This window comes from Ctenocephalides felis, unplaced genomic scaffold (assembly GCF_003426905.1).
Source record: "Ctenocephalides felis isolate EL2017-DRISC unplaced genomic scaffold, ASM342690v1 CF-g0.4_SCAFFOLD_03573, whole genome shotgun sequence".
NCBI classification, from domain to species: Eukaryota; Metazoa; Arthropoda; class Insecta; order Siphonaptera; family Pulicidae; genus Ctenocephalides; species Ctenocephalides felis.
In genome coordinates, this window is record NW_020539727.1 from 17969605 (window position 1) to 17988671 (window position 19067).

Here is a 19067-nt window from a genome sequence, read left to right on the forward strand (position 1 = left end):
AGTGGTGATTGGCACAGGGATGAATGATAGTAGTGATTTTTACGATTTCGTGTTATCAGATGCAATAAACTACACAATAGCTTTAGTATTTTACAACTTTGATGGTAAAAATTACACATACAAGACTTTGTTCAATGAGAAAATTACTGAAATAGAACAAAGTTCTTTAGCTTCCTTATGGTTCCTCCTGCTTTTGCTGATTCCCATTTTGGCAGCTGCCATATTCATTGCGTAAGTAAGAAAAATATTTATATTATAAATTCCACACTTAAAAGAATTTTCTTGATAGTTGAAACTAGTGAATTTCCTTAAACAGTTAAAAATAGTAAATTGTTCATATAGAGGCAAGATAATTTTTCAATTACTATACAATATTAGTAACAATTAAAAGCTATATTAACAGAAGATAGGACTTAATATTAGTACGCTTTGCTTGAAAAAAAAAGTACAAAATTATCAGAAAAATTCAAAATACAATATAGAAAAATTTAATTTTCTCAAAAAAGTCTATTTTTTTTTCCAAAAAAATTAAAATTCACAAAAATCTCATTATTTTCAAAGTTTTCAAAAAATTTTAAAGGTTTTTTAAAAATTTTAATTTTCGGTACGGGAAGTTCCAGCAGTTTGACTTAAGGCACGATGCCATGCACCACTGGTTTTTGAAAATATAATAAACTATTTTTTTATATGAACAACTTTTACTTTTCTCATAATAAAAACAAATTTAAACACTAGAATCCTTCTACTAGTTGGTCACCATATATGCATGATTTATATAAATATTCGGTTTATACTCATATTTATAGTTTCACAAAGTAGCTTATAAATTTACAAGATCGGTCCTGCCGTTTAAAAAAAAACATCGGCGAAAAAGTCAAATTTCATATTTTTAACTTCCCGTAGGGTAAGTTATAGTAATCGCAAAAAAATCGAAAATGAAAATTTTTATATATCTTTACGTTTCAAAGGTTTCTGAACATTTTGGCATACCTTAGAAAAAATGGATGTATGTGTGTGTGTGTGTGTGTGTGTGTGTATGTGTGTGTATGTATGTACGTGTGTGTATGTATGTGCGGATACAAATTTTCGTCGACGATTTCGGGAACACGGATCAACCGATTTGAATAATTCAAAAAACATTCGATTCGTATTGATAAGGAGACGTTGATTAGTTTTTGGCGAAGGCAGGTCTAGCCGTTCCGAAGATACGGGGCAAAAAGTACCGAAAACGGTAACTCAGTTTTTAAGAGAACGGATCGTCCGATTTGAATAATTCAAAAAACATTTCACTTGTATTGACAAGATGAAGAATCGATGAAATTTTCATGAAGGTAGGTCTAGCAGTTTCGGAGATATGGAGGAAAAAGTAAAAAAATGAGCCATTTGGCGGTCAAAAATGATCATTAGACATATGCTCATCAAATTATCAGATATTTTATAGAGATTTTAACAATAAGTATACATTTTGTCAACATTCCTATGGGTTCCGTACCAATGCTTATGCGTTAGACAGCGACGCGGCGCTTACGCGCTTTATATTTTGGGCCTATGCAGTTAAAGCAGTACGATTGCTTTGAAAAAAGTTCAAATCTTCCACAATATGTCAAAATAAATAAATTTTTTTTTTTCAAAAAAAAAAAAATTAAAAAAAAATTTTTTTTCAAAAAAAGATATTTTTTGTCCAATTTATAGTTTCCCAAAAATCTTATTTTTTCAAAGTAATTTTTTTTTTCAAAAATGTTAATCGTTTTTAAAAAAATTATAATTTTTGGTACGGAAAGTTCCAGCAATTTGCCTTAAGGCACGATGCCTTAATTGCCTTAAGACAGAATTCCACTTACAGCTAGTTCGGAATCGTAATCATTGTATTGGAATTCGATTTAGACATTTTTTAAGTCAGACCAAAAAAAGCCAAAAAAAGAACTATCATAAATTAGTAAATCTGTGGAAAACTAAAATTTCTCCTTCAAGGAATTAATAAAATATTTTCCCATAATATGTCAAGAAACTTAATAAACCTTTTTTGTTTGTCTTAATATCTGATCTAAAATAAGAGAGCAATTTTATCCAAGAATTGATTTATATAATCAACTATTTTCCAATATAAATATTTTAAATATTGTTAAAACATGGTATTTTAAATATTGTTCCCACACTTTTGGAAACTCTGCACTTGTATACGTGAATCACATTTATTTGCAATCACTGTTATCTTATCAATTCTTAAAAACGCATTCATTTGTAAAAATAATCTGAACCACAAAGAATCACTTTCCCAGTTGCTGAATAGAACACATAAAAATGTACTGTAATTACTAGTAAATTTATTATTACAAAAGTGTTAATTCCAATTTTGGTTCCAGGTTCAAGTACAAAAAGCCAGGGTTCTTGTTCAGAAAATCTGAACCCAAAAACAAACACAATGATATGGCATTGACTCAACCAGAACAACAAATTCGTAATACAAGACCGAAAAGAACTGAAGTAAATCGTCCTCCAATAATTGATTTAAATGATGTCCAGAAGCCTCTAATTTCTATCAAGAACGAAACGCCTACAAAAGATGTTCTTAGTCATCCAGTGATGGTGGAAGATTTTGAAAATTATGTTAAGGAGTCTTTATCAGATGGCACTTTGGAAAAACAACACAATGTAAGAAAAATTACATAAATAGTAGTGAAAATAACCAGAGACTGGACCATGATATTGGGATGCTCCCAACATAGCTTTCACTTCCCAGATGGGATAAAATTTTTTGCAGATTTTTTTATTGCTTTTTAAATGATTTCAGCAATGCATACAATAAAAATTCGCTTAAGCAAGCCACCAATATCCAATACAAGCCACCAATATCCAATACAAGCCACCAATTTCCAATACAAGCCATCAATTTCCAATGCAAGCCTCCAATTTCCAATGCAAGCCCCCAATTTCTGATGCAACTCTTCAATTTCCAATGCAAGTCTTCCAATTTCCAATGCAAGTCTTCCAATTTCCAATGCAAGTCTTCCAATTTCCAATGCAAGACTTCAATTTCAAATGCAACTCTTCAATTTCAAATGCAACTCTTCAATTTCAAATGCAACTCTTCAATTTCAAATGCAACTCTTCAATTTCCAATGCAACTCTTCGAATTTTCAATGCAACTCTTCGAATTTCCAATGCAACTCTTAGAATTTCCAATGCAACTCTTCGAATTTCCAATGCAACTCTTCGAATTTTCAATGCAACTCTTCGAATTTCCAATGCAACTCTTCGAATTTCCAATGCAACTCTTCGAATTTCCAATGCAACTTTTCGAATTTCTAATGCAACTCTTCGAATTTCCAATGCAACTCTTCGAATTTCCAATGCAACTCTTCGAATTTCCAATGCAACTCTTCGAATTTCCAATGCAACTCTTCGAATTTCCAATGCAACTCTTCGAATTTCCAATGCAACTCTTCCAATTTCCAATGCAACTCTTCCAATTTCCAATGCAACTCTTCCAATTTCCAATGCAACTCTTCCAATTTCCAATGCAACTCTTCCAATTTCCAATGCAACTCTTCCAATTTCCAATGCAAGTCTTCCAATTTCCAATGCAAGTCTTCCAATTTCCAATGCAAGTCTTCCAATTTCCAATGCAAGTCTTCCAATTTCAAATGCAACTCTTCAATTTCAAATGCAACTCTTCCAATTTCCAATGCAACTCTTCCAATTTCCAATGCAACTCTTCCAATTTCCAATGCAACTCTTCCAATTTCCAATGCAAGTCTTCCAATTTCCAATGCAAGTCTTCCAATTTCAAATGCAAGACTTCAATTTCAAATGCAAGACTTCAATTTCAAATGCAAGACTTCAATTTCAAATGCAACTCTTCAATTTCAAATGCAACTCTTCAATTTCAAATGCAACTCTTCCAATTTCCAATGCAACTCTTCCAATTTCCAATGCAACTCTTCCAATTTCCAATGCAACTCTTCCAATTTCCAATGCAACTCTTCCAATTTCCAATGCAACTCTTCCAATTTCCAATGCAACTCTTCCAATTTCCAATGCAAGTCTTCCAATTTCCAATGCAAGTCTTCGAATTTCCAATGCAAGTCTTCGAATTTCCAATGCAAGTCTTCGAATTTCAAATGCAACTCTTCGAATTTCAAATGCAACTCTTCGAATTTCCAATGCAAGTCTTCGAATTTCCAATGCAAGTCTTCGAATTTCCAATGCAAGTCTTCGAATTTCAAATGCAACTCTTCGAATTTCAAATGCAACTCTTCGAATTTCCAACGCAACTCTTCGAATTTCAAATGCAACTCTTCGAATTTCAAATGCCACTCTTCGAATTTCAAATGCAACTCTTCGAATTTCAAATGCAACTCTTCGAATTTCAAATGCAACTCTTCGAATTTCCAATGCAACTCTTCGAATTTCAAATGCAACTCTTCGAATTTCCAATGCAAGCCTTCAACAATTTCCAACGCAAGACTTCAATTTCTAATGCAAGACTTAAATTTCTTATGCAAATCTTCAATTTCTTATGCAAGCCTTCCAATTTCCAATGCAAGCCTTCCAATTTCCAATGCAAGCCTTCCAATTTCCAATGCAAGCCTTCCAATTTCCAATGCAAGCCTTCCAATTTCCAATGCAAGCCTTCCAATTTCCAATGCAAGCCTTCCAATTTCCAATGCAAGCCTTCCAATTTCTTATGCAAGTCTTCAATTTCTTATGCAAGTCTTCAATTTCTTATGCAAGTCTTCAATTTCAAATAACATTTTATGTTCCAAGATAGATTTAAAGTGTGGAGTAACTAGCTGTATGTGGCCTTGAGGCAAGTTGCCTAAACTTTTTAAGAATATTTTAACCAAAATCGAATTTTGTAACTTAATTTAGTTTCCTTTACTATTCCTCCATAATATTGGAGCAATTGCAATTGCATCAACTTCATTATTGCTAATTTTATTTTCATTCCTGTTAGCTTTTTGGGAAGAGCTTAATAGTTTTACCAATAATAAAAAAATACCTATATTTCTCAATAAATTTCTATTAATTGTAAGTATATATTTTTTTATTTTATTTTTAGATGTTCCCAAGAGATTTGCTGTATCCTGTTACAGTTGGAGCAAAAATTGAGAATAAAACCAAGAATCGTTACATAAATTTAATCGCATGTAAGAAATTATTTAATCAATTTCAGGATCATAATTTATATAAATAAATATAATGCCTTCATGTTTTTTTATTTAAGATGATAGCACCAGAGTAAAATTGCAGCCACTTCCAAACGATCCAAATTCTGATTATATTAATGCCAACTACATTGACGTAAGTAATTATAAATGATATATACTTTTCACATTTTTACTAAAAAAATCACCTTGACAAATTGTTTATTTGGGTAACGACTTAGTATTATATTATCACAGAATTTTAGGTTTTTTTTCGGATAACTTGAAAAAACCATTTCGACACGTTTTAAAGTCTTATTTATTTTTTATTGTTATTGATTATATAATTGGCTCTAATTAATTTGTTAACATGGAAGTATAATCAGTTACAAAACCTCACACTCTGATAAAAAAAGTAAATTTGTGGTCGAAATAGTGGACTTCTGGTCGAAGTCGTCAATTCTGGTAAACATCTAGTCTAACTAATATCAGTTTTCTTTCATTTTTTATCAGTCTTCAATTTTTTAATTGATGTCTTCATTTTCTAGTTTATATTGTTCATTTCTGGCTTCAACTGGCTTCTTTTTTTCTCGAATTTCTTCTTTCATTTCTGATCAATGCTTTCCATTTCTGATCAATATCTTCAATTTCCTCAATTTCTAATCATTGTTTTTAATTTTCTCAATTTCTAATCAATGTCTTAAATTTCTGATCAATATCTTAAATTTCTAGTTTATGTTGTCAATTTCTGGTCGATAATCGTCAATTTTTAGACGATGTGTTCAACTAATAGTCAATGTCTTCAGTTTCTAATATATGTCTACAATTTCTAACCAATGCCTTCAATAATGAAAGTCTTCAATTTCTAATCAATTTCTTCAATTTCTGATCAATGTCTTGAATTTATAATCAATATCTTCAATTTCTAAACAGTGCCCTCGACTTCTAGTCGAAGTTGTCAATTTCTGGTCAATAATCGTCAATTTTTAGACGATGTCTTTAACTAATAGTAGAAGTCTTCAGTTTCTAATACATGTATTCAATTTCTAGTTTCATGTCTTAAATTTCTAACCAATGCCTTCAATTTTCAATCAATGTCTTCAATATCTGATCGATGTCTTAAATTTCTAACCAATGCCTTCAATTTCTGATCAATGTCTTCAATTTCTAATTAATGTCCTTAATTTCTAATCAATGTCTTGGAGTTCTAGTTCAGGTTGTCAATTTCTGGCCAATATCTTCAATTTCTAGACGATGTCTTAAATTTTTAATCAATCTTTTGAATTTCTAATCAATATTAAAATTCTAGTTGATGTTAATTTTTGGCCGATTTCCTAAAATATCAAACGCTTGTATTGACAAAAGAATTGCTTTTGAGGATAAAAAATTATTACACCTTTTTTATTTTTCATAAAATATTTTTGTAATTTTGGATTAAAAATTTAAAAAATTACCCAGGCTAAGCACAGTCTAAGCGCCACTCTGGTACAAATGTTTACCCAAGTGCGTTTAGACTCTTTATGTACAGGAGCACTTTTGCAATTCTGTGAAAACTATTGAAAAATGTGAAAATGCCGCCAAGCTAAGCACATATAAGTGAAAATGTCGCACAGAATTATTTGCAAATGCGTTTAGACTGTGACTATACTTAGCCCTTTTTCAATTTTGTGCAAATTAGGCAACTATTTTTTTTTTAAATTGAATTCGAAATGAAATGACAATTGTTAATGTTCGGTAAAGATAATGCAAAAATAATGAAAGTTACAGTATTTGTAGTAATATATTTGAAAACGTTTAAAATTTCTCGAATATTTCATTACTGTACGGGAAGTTACAGCAATTTGCCTTAAGGCACGATGCCATGCACCACTAGTTTAAATCTATTTCCATTTGTCTAGGGGTTTGAACATCCAAAGGAATACATTGCAACTCAAGGACCTAAAGAGAGTACAGTTTACGATTTTTGGAGAATGGTTTTGCAGGAAAAAGTATCAGTAATTTGTATGTTGACACAGACTAAGGAAGATGGCAAGGTGAGAATAATCAGCAGTCAACTTTTATAAATATATTTCTGAATTATTTCCAGATTCATAATTTAATTTTTCAATTTTAGGATAAATGTTTCCAATATTGGCCAATCACGAAAGGATCTTCCTTGAAATATAATGATATTGTCGTGATAAATGCACATAGTATGGTTTATGCAGATTATGTTTATAGCACATTGCACGTCCAATCCCAGAATTCTAAACATACGGTAAAAAAATAATTACAAATTCTTGGAATCAATTTAAAAAAAATTATTTTAAATCAGGTGGAACATATGCATTTCGTCAGTTGGTCAGATCACGGTGTAACACAGTATCCTGAATCTTTGGTTTCATTTTTAAGGAAGTTTCAAAATTTCGAATCAGAGAATAATCCCAAAATAGTGCATTGCAGGTATTTAGAAGTAAAAATATAAAATTTGTATTTACACCCAAATTTAATCTTTTTCACAATTCAAAACAACAATATCCAACTCAGTTTTTGATGACCGAAATATTTTTTTATTACTTTTTAGTGCTGGTGTCGGCAGAACTGGTACAATAATACTTGCAGACATATGCATCAAAATGGCACAAAAAACCCAAAAAATTGATGTACTATATCACCAAAAACGGATACGAAAGCAGCGAGCAAACCTTGTAGACAACAATGTGAGATCACCAACCAATTTTTAATCACTTCACAATCATCATACCTAACACCCACTATTTTTTTCAGGACCAATATAAATTGGTGCACATGATAATTTTGGAAAGTCTATTTGGTGCATCCACCAGCATTCCTTGTGTGGAATTGAGGAAATATGTTACAAGATTGAAGCATTCTAAAAAAGCTGGCGAGGAATTACGAAAATTGGCAGTCAACTCTTGGAAGGATGATTATACAAAAGGTTCTCAAGATGCTCCAGCTCAACCAGACATTGAGAGAAAGGAAAACAGGAACAGGATTGTACCAGGTGGGAAAATAAAATCAAGATTCAGAATTACAATGATGATGTTTTATGTTGTTTTTGTAGGATGCAGAGGACGTGTGTTCATATCACGTTTTCCACTTTCGAATGCTGATTCGGATTATATAAATGCAGTCGTGGTTGATGGTTTTCGAATGAAGGCCGAATTTATTGCAACACAATTTCCTTTGGAGCACACCATAGGCGATTTCTGGAGAATGGTGTCTGATAAAGGGATCACATTAATTGTGGTACTAAATGAAATTGATACTAACGACAACGTAAGTATATAACATCTAGCTTTGAGATCAACTGAACATCAGTAAAAAAGATTTAACATTAATTTTGCTCTGTTTGTAGACTGTCAATAATTTCATACCAAATGAAGAAGAGTCAATATTCACTTTACCACGAATTTCTGTAGCTTTCGAAGAGATGCAAATTAATGACAACTGCAAAATCACTGATGTGAAACTCCAAGACGCTGCCAAGGTTACAAATACTTCTTTGACATCACATTTTTGACATCAGTCGAATTAATTTTAAAATTTTTTTATTAACAGCCCCGAAAAGTATTGGAGGTTAAGGTTGTGCAGGTGAAAAACTGGAAATCTGATCAAGTGGTGCCCAATAAAATAATACTAGAGATCTTGAACTTCTCAGATGGCTTTGGGAAATTATACAAAAAGATGTTTATGCAAGTGAAAATAATCCAGTTCTACTAACTTGCTAGTAAGTTGGGTAATAGATAATAGATGCGATTTGCATCTAGTAGGTTTACTGGATTTGGGAAACAAATTTAGAGTTTGGAAAACAATCAAATTTTGTAAAAGTCTAATTAGGTTTTTTGTAATTGTTCATCAATTTTTTTCCTATTTTAGCGACGGAGCAACTGCATGTGGTCTTTTTGCTGCAATGGCATTCGTCATAGAAAAAATGAAGTTGGAACAGGAATGTGATGTTCCTTTAGCAATTAGAACTATTCGAAAACATCGAAAGGAATTTATAAATCACGAGGTGAGTTTGATTCGGAGGTGGGTTTATTTGGATAAAATTGAATGCTCATCCAACTTTGTATTTTCAGGAACAATATACCTACTTATTCGAAGCTGCTTTAGATTATTTAGAAACATTTGATATTTATAACAATTTCGATTGAAATTCAATGCATTTATTTAATCTATTTATATTATAATAATAAAACTATGTAAAGTATACCTTACTTGTATTAATTACGAATGTATAATATAGACTGATATACATATATATTGACTTATATTATTCTAATTTGTAAAATATATTTGGAAGCCTGGTGCTTCCTTAAATGTATAAGACATTCTATAAGATAACATGGAAGTGTACCAACATTTTTCAAAAATGAGTCTTTGTTCATTATTTAATTTCAAGAAAAATACTAAAATCATATATTTTTGTTAATTATTACTATTATGTTTATTAGTTGAATACAATAGTTTAATTATTGTATGTTAGCCGAAACGTATTGATTTAAAATAAATTTGTAAAAAAAAGGATTCATACAATTTTTATTCATGTAACACCCAATCGTTAAACGAAACTAATATATCTTATATATAAAATTCTTCTGTAACAATGTAAGTTTCATATTTCCTCCTAAACTATAATTCGGATTTTCATGAATCTTCCTGAAGTTTGTTCGGGAATTTTTTTAGAATGTTTTGATTCATAGAAATATAGTTAAATTGTAGAAATAAATAGAAAAAATTACAAAAAACCGCTTATCATTGTTTGCCCTTGAAAATATTTGAAGCTTAGTTTGACATTAAAAACAATTGAGGACTGTCATTTGCCAAACATTTCTATTCACTTATAGGCTAAGGCAATATTAGAATATAATAAATTCATAATTATGAATAAGGAAAATGTAATGTCTACATTATTAATGCCGAAAAGCAGCTGAGATGTGCCAAAAATCAAATTAATATAAGATGCAAATAATATAACATGCATTTGACAAGTGATGCAGTCTGCGCATGCGTCTGACGTGCGCGTGGTTTGCTTTTGCTTGCAATAATTTTGTTTGCGCACTTTGCGAACAGATTCGCCGTACGAATTCGCGCAAAGAAGCGAGCCATAAGTGATTGCGCTCAAACATATTCAATTTGCAGTCGTTTTGCCTTACTATACTAAGTCGCAATACAAAAAAAATTATTAAAATTCATATGTTTGTCATTGGGTACGGAATATTTACTCAATGGAGCGCTTTGGGTCTGAACTTTTTACTATTTTCCAATTCGTTTGGAATTTTGGAACTAGGTTCACCTTACTCTTCAGAAGTGAAAACAATTTAGACTCCTTTACCACTTCTCGGGTGGATGACATTTCTTTTCAGTGGTGTAATTTTACTTTTTTCAAAATAACGTTGGGTATCGATAAAAGAACTAATTATACGAGAAAAATATTTAATAATGTTTTTCAAAAAAGGAAATACTTTTCAAGTTACTGGCTACTGAATATTTGTTTCTTTTTTGCGTTTTTCATCATTTGTTGCTAACACCTTCAAAAATATACATTTTAACGAAAATCATGTAATGAACAGAATTATATCAATTAAAATCTTAATAAAACGTTATTTTATAGTGTTTTAGGAACATTATTAGGCTAGATATGAAAATGGGTTTTTATAGTACTCAAAATAAGCTTTAAAATGAGTACTTCTGCGTGTAAAATGAGTGAGCTATCATGCAGATAAAGGACGCATGCAATGTTTTTTTTTTTCATTTAAATCAAATACTTTGAGTGCCATATCCACCAAAATTAAAAATAATCGTATTCAATCTAGAATTAACTTGGTTTAAGAGATCTTGATGGATTCTAGAAAATACCACAACTTTAGTACAAATGATTCTTAAAAAACTCATGATTTCATGAAAAAAAAAACAACCAATTTCTCATCATAATACCTCTGAAAGAATACGTATAAAAGTATATATATAAGAAAATTCGAGGTATTTTTCTGACTAATTATTATTGTTTATTATTTTTTCGTTACACAAATATTGATAGATGTATGATTAATTAAGGAGCTGTCCAACCAGAGATCTTTCGAGCCCTTTAACCCTTCGCCGTTTTACAATAAGAGAAGTTACGGTAAAATTAATGATAGAGAAAGTTGTAGCTCATTTAATCACCTTTAAAATAGTGTATTACAAGTTCTGATAAAATCAGAATTAAAAGAGTAATAATCCAATTAATGCTGTGGATGGTGACGGAGTGCAAATTGTTAAAAACATTGAAATTAAGATAAAGATTAGCCTATTTCCAAAATATCAAGTAAATTGGAGCACAGTAAAAAAAATTTACAGAGCAATAATTTTGTTGATCGTAAGTTGAATAGAGCACATGTGAACAGGATTTGACAAATTAATTCACTTCAAATATAAACTTAAGCAATAATGTATATTGATTTATTAGAGAAAAAAATGCAATTTAGATATTAAAATTAGCCAGTTAAAATAATGTACAAAATTATAAAAATTATAGGCAACATTATTGAAGCAATTATTTTGGGTGAGAAAAATAAAAGGTGATATTGCACCTTTGCCGCGAATGCTATATATTAATTCTTTCTGAATTTGTTGTACTTTTTAAAAGATTTCAATTTTCAACATGAGTATCTTATGCTATGACCATAAATCAAAAAAGCAGACGATCATTTTTAGTGTGATAAATTTGGAAAATCAATGTTTTAGTCGTGAATAAACAAAAAATCATTCATTTATACATCCACATCTACAGGTATGGCTAAAATACTATATAACCCTTAAATGCAATAAAATAAATTGAGCTATTGGAAATAAATTTGTTCTATAAATCGCAGTGTATAATTTTTAATATACAATTTTATTGAACATTTTTTAATATTTGTTAAATAAATAATTAAAGTGTTAACTGTGGGAATTGAGAACAATCATTTTATTTGAAACAGTTCTACATTCAACATCACTTATATATTGGTGTAAATAGTAATTCAAAAAACAGTAATTATTATTTTAACTAAGCAGTAAATATTAGTATAAAATATTGAAAAATTGTAGACGTAGGTACAGAACAACGTCTGTCGGGTCAGCTAGTATATATATATATATATATATATATATATATATATATATATATATATATATGATAGTTTTGTCGACGTTGATACATATTTGTAATATTTTTGCAGAGGGCAATATGTGCTCCTTCTACTTAATTTTATTATTTTACACTAATTTAGTGTTCAATCATTTTACATCATAATTATTTTTTTCTGTTGTTTTTCCTGGTTTGGTATGCATAATTTCCTCCTTTTATATATTTATATTTATTATCAACTGTGTATTTATGTTATATGTTTTTTTAGATTACTGAATGATGACACACATCAAGTGTCGAAACGTTTAATAAAATAAATAATTTTGTTATTTAATCTTTTTTTAATTCGACGGTTGGACTGCAAAAATATTACAAATATATATATATATATATATATATATATATACTAGCTGACCCGCAAACGTTTTAGGATGTTGCTATAATGATATATATTAGGATGTATCTGTGTAAGTATGTGGTGTATAAGTGCTAAAGAAAATGAGGTGATATAAACACAATAAAACCTCAAATTTTACTTTTTCCAATATAATTGGCCATATTTTGCTAATACAATAAAACTGGCAGGTTTACCCACTTCGTATGTTCAATATATTTATTGCAAATTCCAATTAATCAGATATTGATTGCGTTTCGATTTATCTTAAAAAATCAAATAACATATAAATATGCAATTTAAACATCAAAATTTCCTAAATCATTCTCAACATTTTCTAATTTCTACGATACTGAAACATGCCACTCTATTCAATAAAACATTTATAGAAATTTAGACAAGGGCCAAGATCAAGTACAAATATCAATTTGAATCAATTTACAGTAAGGGAAGATAATTTTGAAAGAATTTTATTAACATGCTAGATAGCCCGGTGAACTCATTTTTAATAAAATTTTAAAATTTAATTCCATTGAAGTCAACTTAAATATTCCTCTATATTCAAATATTGTTGTTAAAAATTTCTAACTTTACTTGTTTTTGAGATATTGGCAGTGGATCTTTTTACCCACGAACTTTTAAGCTCCGCTCTCCCCTAATGTTTTTTTTTCGACTATATGTTCATTTTTCGCCAGAAGCGAAATTATAAAATATTTTTCAACCGAAAAACAATAAGTTTGTCATTCGAAAGTGACAAATGAGTACAAGTCTTTGAGGTCCACGACGTGAAAAGCGCGGCTCGCGCTTGAAAATATTTAATATCTTTCGATGTAACAAAGCCTCCAACAATTGTAAAAAGAATTTTGTTGCAGAGAAAAAAAGAAAATATATGTTTTTTTTTGGATTGATTCAATTCGGGTAAAGGCCGAGTAAAACCATTGTAAATATTTAAGGGTTGTTATTGTTAAGAAAATTGCAAAACAAAAACAAAAATTTTAATCATTACAAAGTTCACTTCAATATGAGTGTAAAAAAAAAATAATACTGATCGGATCAGCACATCCGGAGATAATTAATTTACCGCAGATGATGTTCATAGAAATTGAGCAAAAAATCCATATTTCAATCGTAAATATTTACGTAAAAAAAGTTTTTTCAGCAAAATCCTGAAATACGTGTCAAATGATTTTATGAATAGTATCTGTAAACAAATTTTCAGATAATTCTAAAATGTCAAGGTTAATTAGTGTCCGGTTTGTAAAAGAATGACCCATATATATATATATATATATATATATATATATATACAGGGCCGGTCCTGGGGTCCTTAGCGCCCGCATGCAACTTTCTGTCCAGCGCCCTCCCCCCCCCCCTATTAATTTTCACCGTCTTAAAAGTTTATCATTAAAATTATATAAATATTCACATATTTTTTAAAATTAATTTTTATTAACTTCCCGTAGGGTAAGTTATTGTAATGGGCCGAAAATCGGAATTGAAAATTTTTACATTTCTCGACGTTTTGAAGGTTTCTGAACGTTTTGGCATACTTCAGAAAAAATGGATGTGTGTGTGTGTGTGTGTGTGTGTGTATGTATGTATGGATACAAATTTTCGCCCACGTTTTCGGGCGTACGGATCAACCGATTTGAATGGTTTAAAAAACATTCGATTCCTATTGATAAGGAGATGTGCTGATTAGTTTTTGGCAAAGGCAGGTCCAGCAGTTACGGAGATAAGGAGCAAAGAGTGCAGAAGATAGAAATTGAGTTTTTTAGAGAACGGAGCATCCGATTGAATGATCTAAAAAACATTCAATTAGTATTGGTTGGGAGAAGGGGTTATTAGTTTTTCGCAAAGGCAGGCCCAGCCATTTCGGAGATACAGAGCTAAATATACAAAAAATGGCAGTTTTTGAGAGAACTAAGCGTCCGATTCAATTGATTCAAAGAACTTTCTGCTTGTCTTAACAAAATAATTGATTTTGGAAAAAAAATTTGTTCCATTTTTTTTTTTTTTTTTTTTTTTTTTTAAATTTTTGTATATCGAAAATCATTCAGATTATACTTTACAAATAATTTCAACTTTGCAATTCAGTTTATATAATTCTTATAAACATTAGACAATTTTACAATATTTATAATAATCTATTTGAAAACATTCGGTATTCCTCGAACATTTCGTTACGGTACGGGAAGTTTCCGCAATTTGCCTTAAGGCACGATGCCATAATTGCCTCAAGACAGAATTCCACTTACAGCTAGTTTATTCTGGATTTAGTACACAAAAATTAGATATAATCTAGAAGGATATAAATATATTGATTTTAAATTTATTTATTTATCGATATCAATAAATAAAACAATCCCTGTCATAATTTCACATTTTAGTAATATTCAATATGTAGTAAATTGGTTAAAGATGTAAGTTCGACTACCATAGCAAAAGAATTAATATTTTTGTTAGATTAAAGTTATAGAATTTAAGAAATGCATTTCAGAAATAGTATTATTATTTTGATATAAAGATCTTAATATCTGAATAATAAATACTATTTCTGAAATGCATTTCTTAAATTCTATAACTTTAATTTGACAAAAATATTAAGTGAAATAAATAAATTAATTTTTAATTATTCTGGATTTAGGGCACAAAAAATTAGATAAAATCTAAAAACTTATAAAATATATTGATTTTAAATTTGTTTAGAAAATCGAGGCGATTCGTAGGTTGATTATAATCAAATATTTTGGAATTTTCAATTATTTTTAACGTATGTGTAATATTAATATTTAAAAAAACAAGCATTTCTTTTTCAAATATAACACTCGTATTTCATGTTGGATTTTTTAAATTTTTCATTATTCACAATATCCAAAATTGGGTCGTAAACTTCTCCTTATTGATATCGTAAGAGCCGTCATAGTCAGAGTATCAGCTTGTTGTTTTAAAGTTAAATTTTTAACGTATTTTAGAAGTATTATTCAAAAATCAGTAAAAAAAATGCAAATTAATTACACATTTCTTGAACAATATTGAAAAAAAAAAATTATTATATTTCATATGTATCATTTCTGTATAGTTAATAATTATTAAATTTAGAGTATGGACACCACTAGATATAAAACAAGCCTTAAAATTTTCGTTCCAAAGTAAATTTTGCTTTTTTGATGCGAAACATTTGCAACAAAAGCAAAAGTTACAATTCAATTTCTCGGAATAAACAAGTCATTTTATAAGCACTGCCTCCTCATTTTTTATAATTTGTTTATATTATTTGACAAGTTCCGATTCAACTAAATCAGCTCGCAATTTTTCGTCAATAATGCCCAACAATTAATTTAATCTTTCGCAGGTTTGCGCTTATGGGAATGAACACTAGATAATTTCTTCTTCGATTCCACGGTAACTTCAAACAAAGAAAAAATTGAATAAGTGGATTAAGCAATAAACAGAGCTGTTTATTACTAATTTGCAGAATTATTAATTGGTTAATTGTTTCTACTGATATCACATTGCAAAATAAATATACTTTTTGTGTCTCCGTATCCCTAGTTAAATTAAATTATTTATTATTATTTATTAAGTATTCTAGATTTTAAATAAATAATTCTAGATTTTATATAAAAAATATAAATATTATATTATAAATTTAATTTCCGAAACTCGTTTTGGCGCCCCCTAAGGCGTGCGCCCGCATTTTTTGCATGCATGGCATGCAAGGCAGGACTGGCCCTGTATATATATATATATATATATATATATATATATATATATAAATATACAGACCATAAATAAATAAATGAGTAATTTTAGTTTTATCTGCGATCACATTTGTAATTGGCAGAAAAGCAGATAATAAAGTGAATTTGCTATTCGTCACTTTATAAAATATTTTGTATGCAAAAGGCAACGACAATTTGCAATAAAAATTCTGACAATAATATCAATATAATTTATTTTTAGTGAGGAAAAAAGGACATGAATTATATGTAAGTAGACACAATTATGACACAATTTCACAGTTCGCTACGTGAAATAAATAAAATATTTGTGATTCTTTAAATATATGATATGTAAAATAAGTATTAAGATATTTCTTTAATAGTTTGTAATTTATGTTTCAAGTTTGATTCAGTTGTTGCTGTTGTATATGTGGATGCGTTTGGCTCAAGATGCTGCCTATATTGTTGCAAAGGACAAAAAAGCAACTTGTGTTGTTGCAGGCAACGTTGTTGCATCAGCTTTGTCATGGAATACTGGGATCCGCAACACACAAAATGGTAAAAAAAATAATATTAAAATTTTAAGTTTGATTCCAACTAAAATTCTAAACCTCACGTATATACTTGAAATAAATAATTTTAACTTTGCACTTCAGTTTATATGATTCTTAGAAATATGAGATAAGGTCTTTTACTCGAACTCCGAAGTGTTGTTTATTAACTTATCATGTAAACATATATAAACGTCGGCGTCAAATACAAATAATGAAAGATACTGTATTTATAATGATCAATTTGAAAACATTTAATATTTCTCGAATATTTCATTACGGTACGGGAAGTTCCAGCAATTTGCCTTAAGGCACTATGCCATACACCACAAGTTGTTTTCTGATAATTTAGTGTAATAAACAATAGTGCTAATTGTCCTTTGTTCTTGGACAACTTGATACCAAGCAGTACAAACATGTAATATTTGAAAATATAGGTCTTAGTAGGTTTCCAAGTTAAAATACCCTTGGATTTTGGACAAGGCTCATTATTCAAAGGCCTACATATTTTAGATAGTTTGTTAAGACAATTTGTAATGACTATCATCATACAGAATTTTAATAATTAGCCAGGAAGAAAGGGCTCGGCTGATGTTTATCGAAAATGATCAGCACGATTCCTAACTATATATGTATGTGGATTTTCAAAATCGGTTCTGGATTTTTGGCTTAAAGTTGGTCAAAGTGACAGAAAAAGTTTGTACTTTACTGATAATTATGGATAAACCAAAAAAAAAAAAAAAAAATTTTAATTATAAACTTATCTCATACTTCCTGGAAATCTAATAACTTATTTATTTAGTGGATTTCATTTTTATGGATTAAGCTGATTATATATAGCGATATATACATTTTTTTAATTTACTAAACAAACAATAATATAAGTATTACTATAATAATTACTAATTATTACTAATAATTTTTTTAACAGATGACTAATATATTTTCAGATGCTATTCGACCAAAGTACTGGCCTTCCAATTTAAGTATCCTGGATTGCAAATTTGATCAAAATTGTACAAGTCAATGGAATAATAGATTGTGGAGTGACAAAAGTGGATTTAACTACCCTTTTGTTCCTAGAACTGATTCAACTTGGAATGGTAAGACGAATTTTGTGTTATGAAAGTTTAATTATTAAATATCTGCGAAAAACCGAAGACCATAACAAATTTTAAGATTTTTATTATTATTTATTGAATTGTATCATTTAAACTATGGAACTGCATTTCAGATTTTAAAACCCTTTATTCTAATGGAAATGATTTTGGCGAGATACCAAAAGTTAACAAATTGCAAATCCTCGAAGAGGACACAAGCCAAGCCTATATTAGTTTTTCTGTAAAAGCTAAAAGAAATGTTGAAATAGTTTTGTGCTATAGGGAGTTATTTCTTTTCAATTGGAGCTACTTGATTTCAATATCATCCTTGGATGATGGCAAAACCACAATTATCAGAAAATGTCCTAAGGGAATGCCTGGTAGTGATCCTGAAGATGAAGAATGCCAAAAAGTCAGGGCTGAAGTTATACATCCAAATGTAAGATGAAAAAATATGCACTAAACTTAAATCAGTTTTGAGTCTAAGCGCAAAAGTTTGTTTTTTACAAATAAATTTGGAACTAATTTTTTACCTTTTCAGGTTTTAGTGGATGACGCAAGTTGGTCACATTTCACGATCTCCATATCTCAAAATCAATCTATGGTAAAAATAGTGTTATATGGGCAATTACAAGAAAATGATGAGTACGTGCCAATGTTGGAATATACTGACGACCAATATCCTTTACAAGTTAAATACTTTGGTGTGAGGAGCTTGGAAGAAGATGCACTATGGAAAGTTCATAAATGTAATGTCCTAATTTGTTGATCCAAAATCCAAATGTAGCAAACTGTTGATTGGTTTTTATATTTTAAAAGTATCACGTGATGTTACTGTATACTAGTATATAACCTCATCCCTGTTAACCAAATTGATAGTCCAGGATTGTTTATGATAATAGGGTTATTGGGGTTATTTTTGCAAAAATCCCAGACGTTTCTTTGTAATTACCCACTATAAAAAAATTTAGAACTTTAGCTACTCTTTTGCTATATTTGTTTGGGTATCTGTACCAGATATTAACAAAAATGTTGC

The 19067-nt window shown here is 29.6% G+C and overlaps 1 protein-coding gene and 1 long non-coding RNA gene across 2 annotated transcripts; both read left to right on the plus strand.

Annotated features, from left to right (window-relative positions):
* Positions 1–7117: 7117 nt before the first annotated feature.
* On the plus strand, positions 7118–8670 carry LOC113389690 (receptor-type tyrosine-protein phosphatase C-like). The gene is made up of 7 exons (XM_026626705.1): positions 7118–7180; positions 7261–7404; positions 7462–7589; positions 7711–7846; positions 7914–8151; positions 8212–8426; positions 8506–8670. Exons 1-7 carry the CDS (start codon positions 7118–7120, stop codon positions 8668–8670), a joined length of 1089 nt encoding a protein of 362 aa, XP_026482490.1.
* Positions 8671–8796: 126 nt separating this feature from the next.
* Positions 8797–9261, plus strand: LOC113389116. Its single transcript, XR_003368211.1, has 3 exons — positions 8797–8877; positions 9027–9162; positions 9230–9261. It is a non-coding gene; the product is annotated as an uncharacterized LOC113389116 (long non-coding RNA).
* Positions 9262–19067: the final 9806 nt, after the last annotated feature.

Coding starts and splice junctions, on each gene's coding strand:
- LOC113389690 (XM_026626705.1), top strand. CDS start 7,118: ATGGTTTTGCAGGAAAAAGTATCAGTAATTTGTATGTTGACACAGACT. Junction 7,405..7,461: donor CCCAGAATTCTAAACATACG/GTAAAAAAATAA, acceptor ATTTTAAATCAG/GTGGAACATATGCATTTCGT. Junction 7,590..7,710: donor CCCAAAATAGTGCATTGCAG/GTATTTAGAAGT, acceptor ATTACTTTTTAG/TGCTGGTGTCGGCAGAACTG.